Source organism: Myodes glareolus, chromosome 26 (genome assembly GCF_982192425.1).
Source record: "Myodes glareolus chromosome 26, mMyoGla1.1, whole genome shotgun sequence".
In the NCBI taxonomy this organism is placed as follows: Eukaryota; Metazoa; Chordata; class Mammalia; order Rodentia; family Cricetidae; genus Myodes; species Myodes glareolus.
In genome coordinates this window covers 4,909,735-4,922,500 of record NC_142051.1, presented here as the reverse complement: position 1 = coordinate 4,922,500, position 12,766 = coordinate 4,909,735, and the positions used below count along the sequence as shown (strand labels likewise).

The following is a 12,766-nucleotide window of genomic DNA, read 5'->3' as shown; positions in this document are numbered from 1 at the left end:
GCGGACAGCGGAGGCTGCTCGTCTGCCCCGGAGTGTGCGGCGGACCCTCCCGCGCCCTCTCGCGCTCTGCCTCGGTCTCTGCCTGGCTACGGCCGCGGCCAGCACACTGCCCGGTGAGTCTGCTAACCCTGCCTGTCCCATCCGGCCCTCCAACCCCTCCGAAGTCAGGCTCGGGACCCGAACTCCCCTTCCCCCCATCCCGGGAGCGCCCCCCGCCGCCTCCCAGCCTCCAGCGTCATCCCCCGGCCGCAGAGCCTGGGTGGCTCCCAGGGACGTGTCCCACCGAGGGACAGCGCAGAACGAGGTCAGGCGGGAGCCCCGAGCCCAGCGGGCCGCCGCGCTGACACCTTACCCGTCCCCCACCGCGAACCTGAGCCGCGGGAGCCACTATCCCCGAGCGGGCCCCGCCCGGGGTGACTCCGCGGAGTGACCGGGGGCGTGGGCTGCAGCACCCCGGGCGGTTGCGCGCTCGGGCCTCCGCCTTCAACGGCGGCGGGATAACGGGCCGGGGCGTGGGAACGTGGGAGAGGCCACCAGGCCCGCGATTCTTCCCCCCCCCCCCCACATCCTGTCCCCATCCCGGGGAGAGGGGTGCGCCGGGCGGGGCTGGCATCTCTTAGGCCCAAATCCAGCAGAACCCCAGAGGAGCAGGTAACAGTTTTGTTTTGTTTTCAAGTGGAAACAAGCATGTGAATCATTTTTTGTAAAACAAAACTTTTCCATTGGGCTATTTCAAGTCAAACTATCAGAATAAAAAGTGCTGTACCTGCCTTTGTAGGTTATGCGATAAGCGAGGTAATTCTGAAGGCGGAACAATAAGGTTTTAAAAGAATATTCTTTGAATCATGTGGAAAGTACTACGGAGTTTTTATTTGTTTTTTTTTTTCTCCCTTGAGTGTCAAAAAAACAATTATTTGAAGCGTGAGGGAAGATTTTGAGGGAAATAGGGAGTTGCAGAGGCTCTTGAATTTGGACAGGGTCAACTAATCAAGGCTTGATTCTTTTGTCTGGCACGACAAAATATTTTAATTATTGAAAACTGGGATAACTTGGGAGATGTTAATTGGTTGCTGTTTTGATATCGATGGACTGAACAATCAAAATGAGATTTGGTTAACTGGGACACACGTTGGCTGGCAGTTGACTACACCCTGTGCAGCGTGAGAGACAAAGTAGGTTTTTAAAGCATAGTTTTATGTATAAAATTTTACGCAAAAACTATTCGCAGGGTTAGCCGGCTGTGGTGGTGCACGCCTTTAATTGCAGCACTAGGGAGGCTGAACTGGGTGGATCTTTGTGAGTTCAAGGCCAGAGCGTGCATCTGGACAGGTTTCAAGCTACACAGAGAAACCCTGTCGCCAAAAACTAAAAACAAAACAAACAAACAAAAAAACCCTCAGGGTTATAGAGTTTCCAAAGTTGTTTCCAGAACTGAGGACAGATAGTTAAATGTACTAAATGTGTGCTTGTCAGTGCCCAGGTTAGTGATGACAGCAGTTTTCTGTTCGTTTCTGAATGACTCATTATCTTGGGAGTCAGCAGATTCTGACTTCTCAATTTATCAGTGGATTTCTAAAACCTTCTGGCCTGGATGGTAAGGGACAGACTGTGCTGAAGGGACTATGTGAATGATTATTTCTGTATGTCTGATATGTTTGACTTGCTTATTGCCTGTGGTCAAGCAGACTTTGAAGACCAAAATCAACTGTACTGTGGCCTCTTGCCAGCTTTTGGAACACGAGTTTATAGTTGGACTCTTTAAACATAGTTTTAAAATTTTGTTCCTACCTGATATACCAATCAAGTTTTTGATGCTTTTAATAGTTCGCTATGTGGATGTCTGGATTTTTTTTTATATTAAATACAGTAGCTCTTTGCCGTTTGCCATGGTGCCTAACTGCCTGCCTGCCACGGTCGCAGCCTACAGTGTCATTTAGATTTTGAATCAAAGTCCCTCTTTCAACTTTTCTATGGACTTGTTCCAGTGCTCTAATCGGAAGTCCTTGTGCTTTTACTAGAGTAACGAGAATGTCTAACGCCCAGCACACTGGGACACCTTCTCGGCCCAGCACTCAGAGGCTGGGGCAGGCAGATTTTTGTGAGTTGGAGCTCAGCCTGGTTTGGATAGCAAGTTCTAGGCCAGTCATGGCTACATAGTCAGACTGTCAAAAAAAAAAAAAAGTCTAAAAACTACCCCAAAATAGAATCCATCAGTTTTCCCGATGTATTTTTCACTTAATAAGCAAACATGGGTTTTAAAGCATCAAAAAACAAAGTTAGTAAATAATGCCTTTGCACTCCATCATAACTAGTCAGAGTCCTTTAATTTTTATTCTCATATATATGAGAATATATATTTTATAAATATGTGTATTTTTGACATTGCAGTTGCAGATTTGGTTGATGATTTTGGTTCCAAAGTTCAGCTGTCTTTCTGGAAATGCCTTCTAACGACAGGATTCCGAATTCCTCTTTGTGTTTGCATAACCCTTCAGAGCCACCCACTTCATTCCTTCAAACATCTGCGAGTCAGTCTGTGGCTTGCTACACATGTCAAACTGGTCTACAGGTAGTCAGGTCCGAGGGGCGTGTCTTCAGCCTTGGGGACCCATCTGCCCTCAGGACCGGCTTGCTAGGCGGCACAGACCTGACGAGAACCCCTTCCCTTAAAACCAGGAAGTGCTGCCTTTGTCTCTGGCAAATGGCTGCCTGCTGTCTGCAGGTAAACCGAAGCCTCTGGATCAATCTGATAACTCTGTTTTTGGTATTTGGGTCAGAGGCGATACCAGAGTACACTCAATACTTCCTGCCCTTGGAATCTTCCAAATGAAATCCCCTAGATTGAGGCATTGCGTTATAACCCTGCCTCCCAGAAGACGTCCCATGCACTAGTCTGTCGTCTTTGCAGTTAACGTGGCTTTGGATAGGAACCCGATGACGTGAACCTTTTCATCGGCTCTTTAGTAGAATTCCTTACTGCTGTCCCTGAAGCTCATAACTTTGCCTTGAGTGCCCTTGATTTTCTCTCGTGGTCATAATTCATTCTCCTTGTAGAACGTCCACTACGGTCCTTGCTCCCTGTGCATGCATTCATGCACTTCCTGGGATTTTTTCGGAAGCCTTTAAGAGAATGTAGAAAAAGGACAGCAGCAATGAGTCAGTTGACTGTGGAAGATTTTGATTACTCCTTGTTTCTAGTGACAGAAATAAACCTGGAGTAGCTCTAGTCAAAAGGAAGGAAGGGGGAAAGGAATGTACTGGAAGACCGTTGGAAGCCAAGCGCAGACGACCTTATTAGGGCCTACGATTATGAGCGGTAACTAAAGCTGGGCACTCTCCCTGCCCTGCCTTCATTGCTTCACTCTTCTCTGTGTCTCTGCTTCTGTTCTTGTGTCCGCTCTTTGCCCACACTCACATATTGTGTGATGTTTTACTGAGGGGCCCAATACCCAGCTCCCAAATAAATCACACACAGAGGCTTATTCTTAGTTGTGAATTCATGGCCTTAGCATGGCTTGTTTCTAGTCAGCGTTTCTTAACTTAAATTATCCCTTCTATTAAATTTGCCTCTGGGCTTCTATCTTTCTCTTCTGTAAATCTTGCTTTCAGTCTCTCTCTGTGGCTGACAGGGTAGCTGGCCCCTGACATCCTCCTCTCCTTGGTGTCTCTGATTCCCCTTTCCTCCTTTCCCTCCTCTCCATACTCTCTGCTTGCCAGGCCCACCTAGCCTTGCTTCTGCCTCTCTACCGGCCGTTCAGTTCTTTATTAGACCATCAGGTGCTTTAGAGAGGCAAGGAATCACAGCTTCACAGAGTTAAACAAATGCAGCATAGACAAAAGCAACGCAGCTTAAAATAATGTCCTCAGCGGTTACGTGTCGCTTCTCAGCAGGCGTTATTCTGTGTCTGTGCCCTTCGCCCACAGACAGAAAGCTAACTAAATTTGCTCAATCTTAGTTCCTGAGGAGAAGATCCTGATACACACAGTTTGGGTCACATAGCTGGTCTAGATTTCCCCACAGTCTCTTTTAATTAGAGTGTTACATAGAGAGTTTGAGTTGGACTTTTCACGTGTTATATATATTTGAGACAAGGTTTTTCTGTGTAGCCCTGGTTGTCCTGGACCTTGCTCTGTAGACCAGGCTGGCCTTGAGCTCATTGAGATCTGCCTGCCTCTGCCTCCCAAGTGCTGGGGTTAAAGGCGTGCACCACCACTGCCGGGCCAGGGTAATTAGTCTTTACATTGTCGGGCATTTCCTCTTGACTGCAGTGTGCAGACTGGACGGCATCCTAGTGGGCACTAGACCTCATGCAGTTCCTCCTGCAGGAGTGCTGAGGAGGAAGCCCGCGGGGAGTCACTGAGTGCACGCCACACGCAGGAACTAGGAGCTTGGCCTGTGTCAGAATGGTGATAACCCTGTGTGACAGCCATCATTCCGTTCCTTCTGTAGGCCATCATTGGCATCATTGGTGGAGTTCACCACCTAAAATGTTGAGTCCAAGTAGCTCTTTATGTAAGTTCATTAGGAGTATGTAAATGGTGGAGACATTCAGAATGGACATAATTCAGGGAGCATGAGTTCAAGAGGTTTGGCTTGCTGCCCCACCTTTCCTTTTCATAGTGGTGGAAGTGGTTATTTATGGCTTCTTGTCAGATTCTATTTTGTGAATCCTTCTGCATCTAATTGAATCTTAACTTCAGTTAGCATCTATAAAAGCTTGTGCCACCTAAGATCGTATGTATTCGTTGTGTGGCAGGCTGGTGGGTCGCCTTTAATTCTGAGAAGGCTCTTAGCGCTCTGGCATGCATAGTCTCGGTTATGTTGATTCTGACTTTCGCCTTCTGAAACCCTCACACCCACCGCCACCTTCCTCCTTGATATTGGAACACAGGTGCACAATTCTTTCTTAGTCTTTTCGTTTGTTAGGTTTTGTAAGTTTTTCCATGAACATTCTTGTGTGGACACTGAAGAATATGTGAAGGACAGGAAGTTTCCCCATCAGCTGAAGTGATGCAGGAGGGGAGGTCACAGCAAGCACAGCTGGGAGGGGGTCGGCTTTGGTTGAGCACATGGCATTGTACCGCACAGAACACATGCAAACGAAATGGAGTAGATGTAAGGAGGGAGAGTGTGAGAATAAAGAGGTGGAGAATTTGTTTTGGCTCAGAGCTTGCAAGACACGTCATGCCAGGCCTGGAGATTTGGACTGGCCTAATAAGCCATGAAATTGGAGCGTCCTGATCCCTGAAATGTCACAATCGGAGTTGAACTGCAGGTTGTGTTTCTAGCAGTTCACGGGATGAGCCGAATTGGCAGAGAAACCACTGGGTGAATAAGAAGCAACGTGAGAGGTTTTTCAAGAGATAAAGACTTGAACTAGGGCGTGGCAGTGGGGCAGGGGGAGAGAAGCATTGCTGAGGTGCATTGGGCTGAAACCTTTACCTGGGTATTGAGAAAGAAGGGGCAGATCAAAGCTGTTGGGAATATGCTAAGCCTCGGTGACCAAGAGAATGTGAACTCAGAACAGGTTTGTAAATGGAACAAACTGAGCATTGGTTTCAGATCCTTCTGGGTTTTGGAGCGGATAGGACTTTTCTGTGGACATGTGTGGTGTAATCGTGTGTGGCTGAGGCTTGGAGGGGAGGCAACAGGGCTAGAAATGAAACACATGTGAACGAGGAGGGCTGACAGGGAAGGTAAGGGAGAACATTGGCTGGCTCGTATGCAAGGAGGGATATGGGGACAGCCCCCTAAAGAAAACAGAACTTGATAGGGCTTTAGAAGAGGCCCACCCGGCCCTGCCTGGCATCCGCCTGTGAGCTGCTTGGCTGGCGGAACATGGGCCACAGAGGAGGCCTACGTGCCAGACGCTGCACCTGCAATGCCCGTAGCCTGACAGTGGGGCTGCTACTTCCCACTGCCCTCAGTAACTCGACTTTCAGTTACTCGGTTAGTTCTGGACACACGTTGTCTCACATCCCTCCTCGATCCTCCCCCAAAGAACGTGCAGGTAGTGGAGACAGAGTGTGTGGTCTCAGTTCTCTGCTGACTCTGCTCAGGGCGCTTTCCCTCACGAGGGTCAGCGTAGTTATCTCTGACTGCTTTCTGATGGCCTCTTAGTCTAAAGTACACGGAGAAGCCGGCAGTCACACCACTCCCCTGTGTACTAAGCAAAACAAAACAAAACAAAAAGCTGTAAGACATGAATGCCCTGCTGGTGTTACCTGTTGTCACCTGCATAGCTTCCATGCCCTGCAGTTAGCCACCCTGGCCACTATCATGGAGAATCACGGCTATCTGGTATGTCTACTCCAAGTATTCAATTGTGGGGTGTTGTAGAAGCTTTAGGACAGTGCACTGACGTCTGAAGCAAAGCTCAGGGAATATCTTTTTTGTTGTGGTGGAGGAATATTACTTTAAGATGTGTTACATTTGTTTAGTCTGAGGACTGTTTGTTTAATAATACTGTAAAGCTGTGTTATTTTGCCTGTCTAAAACATCTGATTGGTCTAATAAAGAACTGAACAGCCAATAGCTAGGCAGGAGAGAGAAACAGGTGGGGCTGCCAGGAGAAGCCTGCAGAGAGAATAAATAGGAAGAGAAATCTAGGCTCAAGAGAAAAAGAAAGGGTGGGGGAGAAGGAGAAGAGGATGCTCGGGGCCAGCTACCCAGCCACATAGCGAGCCATGGAGTGAGAAAGAAAGGTATCGAGAATAAAGAAAGGTAAAAGCCCACAGGCAAAACATAATTAAGAAAAACGGGATGAATAAGTTAAGAAAAGCTGGCTAGAAACAAGCCAAGCAAAGGCCAGGCATTCATGAGTAAGAATCAGTCTCTGTGTATTTATTTGGGAGCTGGATGGTGAGCCCCCAAAAGAGTTTAAAAAAAAACCAACAACGCATACTTTGTCCAAAATGAAATAAATGAGGTTCAGAGTCTCAGACTTGAGGTGACAAGTCCAGAGAACAGTGATCACACGGTAGCTCTGTTGACATGGGACATATGTGTCCTGGACACACACACGCACGCACGCGCGCACACACAAGCATGCACACGTGGTGTTACATTGAACTCAGGCCCTCCAGAACACAAGATGAATGCTCTACCACTGAGCTACACTCCCAACCATGGAGAGTGGGGTAAATCATGAATTACAGCTGGATGTTGCTTACTGTAATATCTAACATGAAATTATTATAATAATAATTAGTATCATTTATGACACTCAGGGAATACCTTTCATGTGAGGCTTTATTCATGTGAATTGTAGGGACTGTTAACACCCAGAGTTGATTGAAGGTGAACCCGAGAGAGACTGGTGACCTGGAATGTGGTTCTCAGGGTCCAGCTTCCAGACTAGTACATCCTGATTCTGAGTTTTTAAAAACAGTGCATTTGTCTTCACATGTGGGAAGGGACAGGTTTATGTACAGAATGTAGTATTGAGAATGATTTCTTCTGCAAATCCTAACAACACTGAGATTCCATCTTATACCTGTAAGAATGGCCAGGATCAAAAGCACTGATGACAACTTATGCTGGAGAGGATGTGGGGAAAAGGGAACACTCCTGCATTGCTGGTGGGAGTGCAAGCTGGTAGAGTCCCTTTGGGTATCAGTATGGTGATTTCTCAGAAAATTGGGAAACAACCTTCCTCAAGACCCAGTAATACCACTTTTGGGTATATATCCAAAGGATGCTCAATCGTGCCACAAGGACATGTACTCAGCTATGTCCATAGTAGCTTTGTTTGTCACAGCCAGAACCTGGAAACAACCTAAATGCCCCTCGACAGAAGAGTGGATAAGGAAAATGTACATTTACACAATGGTGTACTACACAGCAGAGAAAATGACATCTTGAAATTTGCAGGCAAATGGATAGATCTAGAAAACGCCATATTGAGTGAGGTAACCCAGACCCAGAAAGACAGTTATCATATGTACTCACTCATAAGTGGTTTTTAAACATAAAGCAAAGAAAACCAGCCTATAATTCACAATCCCAGAGAACTTAAACAACAATGAGGACACTAAGAGAGACATAAATGGATCTAATCTACATGGGAAGTAGAAAAAGACAAGATCTCCTGAGTAAATTGGGTACATGGGGATCATGAGAGATGGTTGAAGGGGAGGGGAGAGGAAAGGAGGGGAGCAGAGAAAAATATATAACTCAATAAAAACAATAAAAAAAGAAACAAAAAGAATGATGTCTTCATCTCTAAAAGAAAGGCACTGAGAACACACCCATATGCTACCAGCTGCAGTTCTGGCCGTTGGCGTAGAGAGCGCACAACAGTAGAGCGCTATGTGAAGTCTGGAAGCTCAGCTTTGGGTATAAAGCCTGCCCGTATGCTCGCAGAGTGCACACGTGAAAACCGTGACTTACTGGTTTGTGGGCATTCCCAGGGACGTTCTGGATTCAGCGTCCCCTGGGTCATCGCCTCACCTGAACTTTTGAACCAAAAGAAATTCCTCAAAATCCTCACAGGAGCGGCCACCTGTTTTTATTTTATTTTATTTTTTATTTTCGGCCAGGAGATGCACTGGCTGAGGCTGGGTTGTGAAATAATCTTGAGGATGAGGAGCCAAAGTCAGTGTACTTCAAAATCTGTGCTTCCAGGCTTCACTCCTAGGTCTGTATTATGTTTTTAAGATGGAATTTGCTTGGCACACTTACAGCACTCACTGTTTGGTCATAACTGTCTGCTGTTGCTGTCCATAATATAATGAGCTCTTAGAGTTTCTTGGGTTGGTTATTTTATTTAGTGGCTAAAGTAAAGTACTTGAGTATGTGTGTTAAACTTAAATCCTTATTGAGAATAAGCCTATGCCACATGGGAATGTAAGATAGTCCTTGTACAATTCCATCTCATTTTTATGTTTCTTCTTTTATTGTGTTTTGTGACTACGGAATCTGGGCTTGGTTGGAGTTAGGGAGATAAGCAGTGTGTTATAAGGAAGAGTGGGGCCGCGGCTCCCCGGACCTAGTCTGGATTAGACAGGAGGGTGGGGGAGGTGCCGTGAGTGCGCTTGAACTTCTAGTTTCACGTCACAGAAAGGGGAAAGTTCACTGTCATCTTTGCTGCTGAGTTTTCAAAAACTATCTTAGATTTCCAGTTTTTTATCTTATTTCATGTGTGTGGATGTTTTGAATACACAATGTTTGTGCCTGCACTGTGGAGGCCAGGAGAGGGCAAGGGATTCCCTGGAACTGGAGTCACAGCTGGTCGTGAGCTGCCATGTAGGTGCTGGGAATTGAACCCAGGTCCTCTGGAAGAACAACCAGTGCTCTTAACTGCTGAGCCATCTCTCCAGCCTCTGATTCATAGTGTGAATGTGTCAGACTGCCTCAGTGGGCCAGGAAGAGAGTGGGCTGAAGGCAGAAGATGCTCACCTGTAAGAGGAACAATTTGAAACACTGCAGGTTCTTTTTATCACTCAGTAGTGTTGAGGGGGTCATGCCGTGGCCTGAGAGGAGCAGTTGGGGGACTGAGAGGCAGTTGCCTCAGCTTGTTTTGCTTGAGCCGGTTCACCTTCCTATGCTCCTGTTTCCATGTCTGCAGAATGAATGAGCTCAGCGGCCACTCTGGGATGTCTCTTCTGTGCGTCTCTAGTCTGTGGGTTCTATGGAGTCTTCCAGGAGCTCCCATACTTTTACTGGATAATGAATTGCACAGAATTATGTTTCTCTTGTTGTGCTTGAAGCTTCACCCGTTTGCTGAACTGCCTGCAACGTTCTCTAAGATCTCGTGTTTGAACTTTGTTTCCAGCCGTGCCCAGGAATTTGATCTATAGCTAATGTCGCACAACCTTTTAAAAGATTTAGTGTCTATTTAGAAGATAGATTACAAGCATATTAGAAGTATCATATGAATGCCCTGTCTGAAGTAACAACATTAGGCATTAGAAACGATGCCTGTTTTTTCAAAGGAGAAATTCCCCCCTCCCCCTTTTTTTTTTTTGCTTTTTGAGAAAAGGTTTCTCTGTAGCTTTGGAGCCTGTCCTGGAACTTGCTCTGTAGAGCAGGCTGGCCTCAGACTCACAGGAATCTGCCTACCTCTGAGTCTCGAGTGCTGGGGTTAAAGATGTGTGCCACCACCACAAGGCCAAGAAAGCCTTCTTTTAGCAGTGTAGATAACCAGCAGAATTCCCCTCTGGCCATCCTAAAAGTAGACTGAATGTTAAAACTGGTTAAAGGAAAGAAAACAAAAGAAAGAACAGTCAACGCTTTGCTCCCATGATCCGTGAGCACTGTGAAGTGCCTCACCTCTCCAGTTCTTCGTAAGCTGTGCTCTCTTGTTACTTGGAAATACTTCATGCATACAAGAAGAGTATGTAAATTAGGTATCTATATGAGGCAAACAGAATCTTGTTTTAAAAATCTGAGTGCCCCCGTCCAGCTTCACAATGGAATGTCAAAGCTGTCTGTGTGACATCGCCAGTCACGTCTTCCTCAGCCTGAAGTTTTGTGGTTTTTCTTGTTCCGCCCCAGGGAGAGTGTAAACTCAGGCTGTTTTTGTCCCTCCACCCCTGAGGTGGCTTCGATTACACTGTTGAGTTCTGCACACTCTGGTACTTTATATCCAGATACTGTCGTCTGCTGGGTAGAGTGTGTGTCTGACTGACTTCTTCTTCTGAAACATTTTTGTGTTTCTATATTGCTATGCACCATTCATTAAAAAAAGAAAGACCAGCAGTTTTTAAATGTTTGAATTCATTTCTGTGGGTGTGTGCTGTTGTATGCCTGTGATTGTATGTATGTCTCCCTACCTCCCCGCCACCGTGTGCTCATGTGCACACGCACTCATATACACACACATACACAAACACACACCTCGTGGTGCACACAACTTGAGAGAGTTAATTCTCTCTTCTCTTTGTCCCATGTACTTCAGGGATCAAACTCTGATCTTAAGACTTGGTGGCAAGCACCCTCCACCTGATTTGCCATCTTGTCAGCCCCAAATACACTTATCTTCTTTTTTTAAAAAAAGGGATTTGTATGATCTTACATGAATCAGTTAACACCCTAGGATTTTTCAGGTAGCTTACATCTGTCAAGTGATGCTTACTTCCTCCACCAGACATGTATAACTGATTTTTTAGTGTTCTTTTTTTTGGGGGGGGGGTGGTTCAAGACAGGGTTTCTCTGTAGCTTTGGAGCCTATCCTGGAACTAGCTCTTGTAGACCAGGCTGGCCTCAAATTTGCAGGGATCCACCTGCCCCTGCCTCCTGAGTGCTGGGATTAAAGGCGTGTGCCACCACCGCCCGGCTAGTGTTCTTTTTTATTGTTCTTATTGACTATGCATTTTCTCACTCCCCTTCTCCCCTCCCCTCTCCCCTTCTTCCCTCCTCCCCCTGCTCTCAGCTTGCTCAGATCTTAGACATGTATAGTTGTTAATAAGAACCCCTTCCAGCATGAAATAACCAAAGGGCAAAATAAGGCTCTGGGTTGGGGCCAAAACAACCGGTTTTATGCTAACCCCAGGTTACATAAGTGGAAATCTTAGCACAAGGAGTGAAAGCCCTAAAAAACTTAGTATTTTAAAAAGTAAATTTTAAAGATAAAATTAGAAATAAGAAATTGGAACTGTTTTCTTATGATTTTTAAAAAATAACCTCAAGTTTTTCTAGCTCTGAGAAATTTTTCTAGTATCTTTCATTTAAACACACTCAGATTTCTTCCACAAAACACAGTCCATTTACCCCAGCATTCTCTGTGATTTAACTTTTTTTGGTTGTGGGGAGGGAGCATTAAAGTGCTTTTTCCTTTCATTGTTTGAGAATTTCGTGTGTGCAGCAGGCTCTCCTCCGCTCCCCACCACTCTCTGTTTCCAACTCCCAGAGTTCACTTGGTGCTGTCTGTCTGTGCTTGGGCGTAGGACCATCTCCTGGAGCTCCTGGTACTATGTCCTTGAAGAAAAGGGACTCACCCTTTCCCGGTGGTCCTCAGTTTTCAGTGCCTCCTCAGCTAGGGGTGGGACATTGCTACTCCTTTCCCTGTCCAACACCAGAATTTTTTGTTTGTTTTTGTCTGTTGAGACAGGGTTTCTCTGTCAGGGTTGTAGCCATGGCCAGCCTAGAACTTGTAGACCAGGCTGGCCTTGAACTCACAGAGATCCGCCTGCCTTCGCCTCCCAAGTGTTGGGATTAAAGGTGTGCACCACCACCGCCTGACTCAATATAAGATTTTTGGCTGGCTTGATCTTGTGCAGGTCTTGGGTGTGCAGTCATAGCTGCCATGAGCATGCGCTCACGTGTGTGTGTGTCTGTGTGTGTGTCTGTGTGTGTGTGAGGAGGTTCTGGGGTACAGATGTTATATTCAGGGTGAGCACATTGACTCACTGTGGCTTTCTGTGTTAGAAGCTATAAGTGATGTACAGAGCCAGAGCGAAGCACGTCGGGCTGTTTCACATTGTGTTCATCTAGCAGTGGTTGGTTCTCCCCTAGGGCCTGCCGTCTACCCCGGTCACCGGCTCCCGGCCTGAATGAAGATGCTAAACATGAGTTCCGTCTTGTATAGTGGGCCTTAAATCCAATCAGAAAGCGGTTGGTTGTTACCATAGAATTTGTGCCACTTCTGCACTGGATGGTGTTTCTTTCTAGGCTGCTTGTAGATTGTACACAATCTACTGTAGATTGTGGGGCTCACAGCAGAGCAAGGCTGCTGATAACTCTGCCCCTCCCCCACCCCTACCCCTGGTGGTAGATAACAGAGGTAGCATTTTCAGCACCTGTAGGAATAAAACTGTCAGGTGA

The 12,766-nt window shown here is 46.4% G+C and overlaps 1 protein-coding gene across 2 annotated transcripts in view; it reads left to right on the top strand.

Moving 5' to 3' along the window:
* Positions 1 to 12,766, top strand: part of Msrb3 (methionine sulfoxide reductase B3) — a 122,841-nt gene that overhangs the window by 134 nt on the left and 109,941 nt on the right. For both annotated transcript variants that reach the window (XM_087902201.1, XM_087902202.1), the window contains exon 1: positions 1 to 113. This exon is cut by the window's left edge and continues 134 nt beyond it. In XM_087902201.1, coding sequence (XP_087758327.1) covers positions 1 to 113 — 113 coding nt within the window. The remainder of the gene's footprint in view (positions 114 to 12,766) is intronic.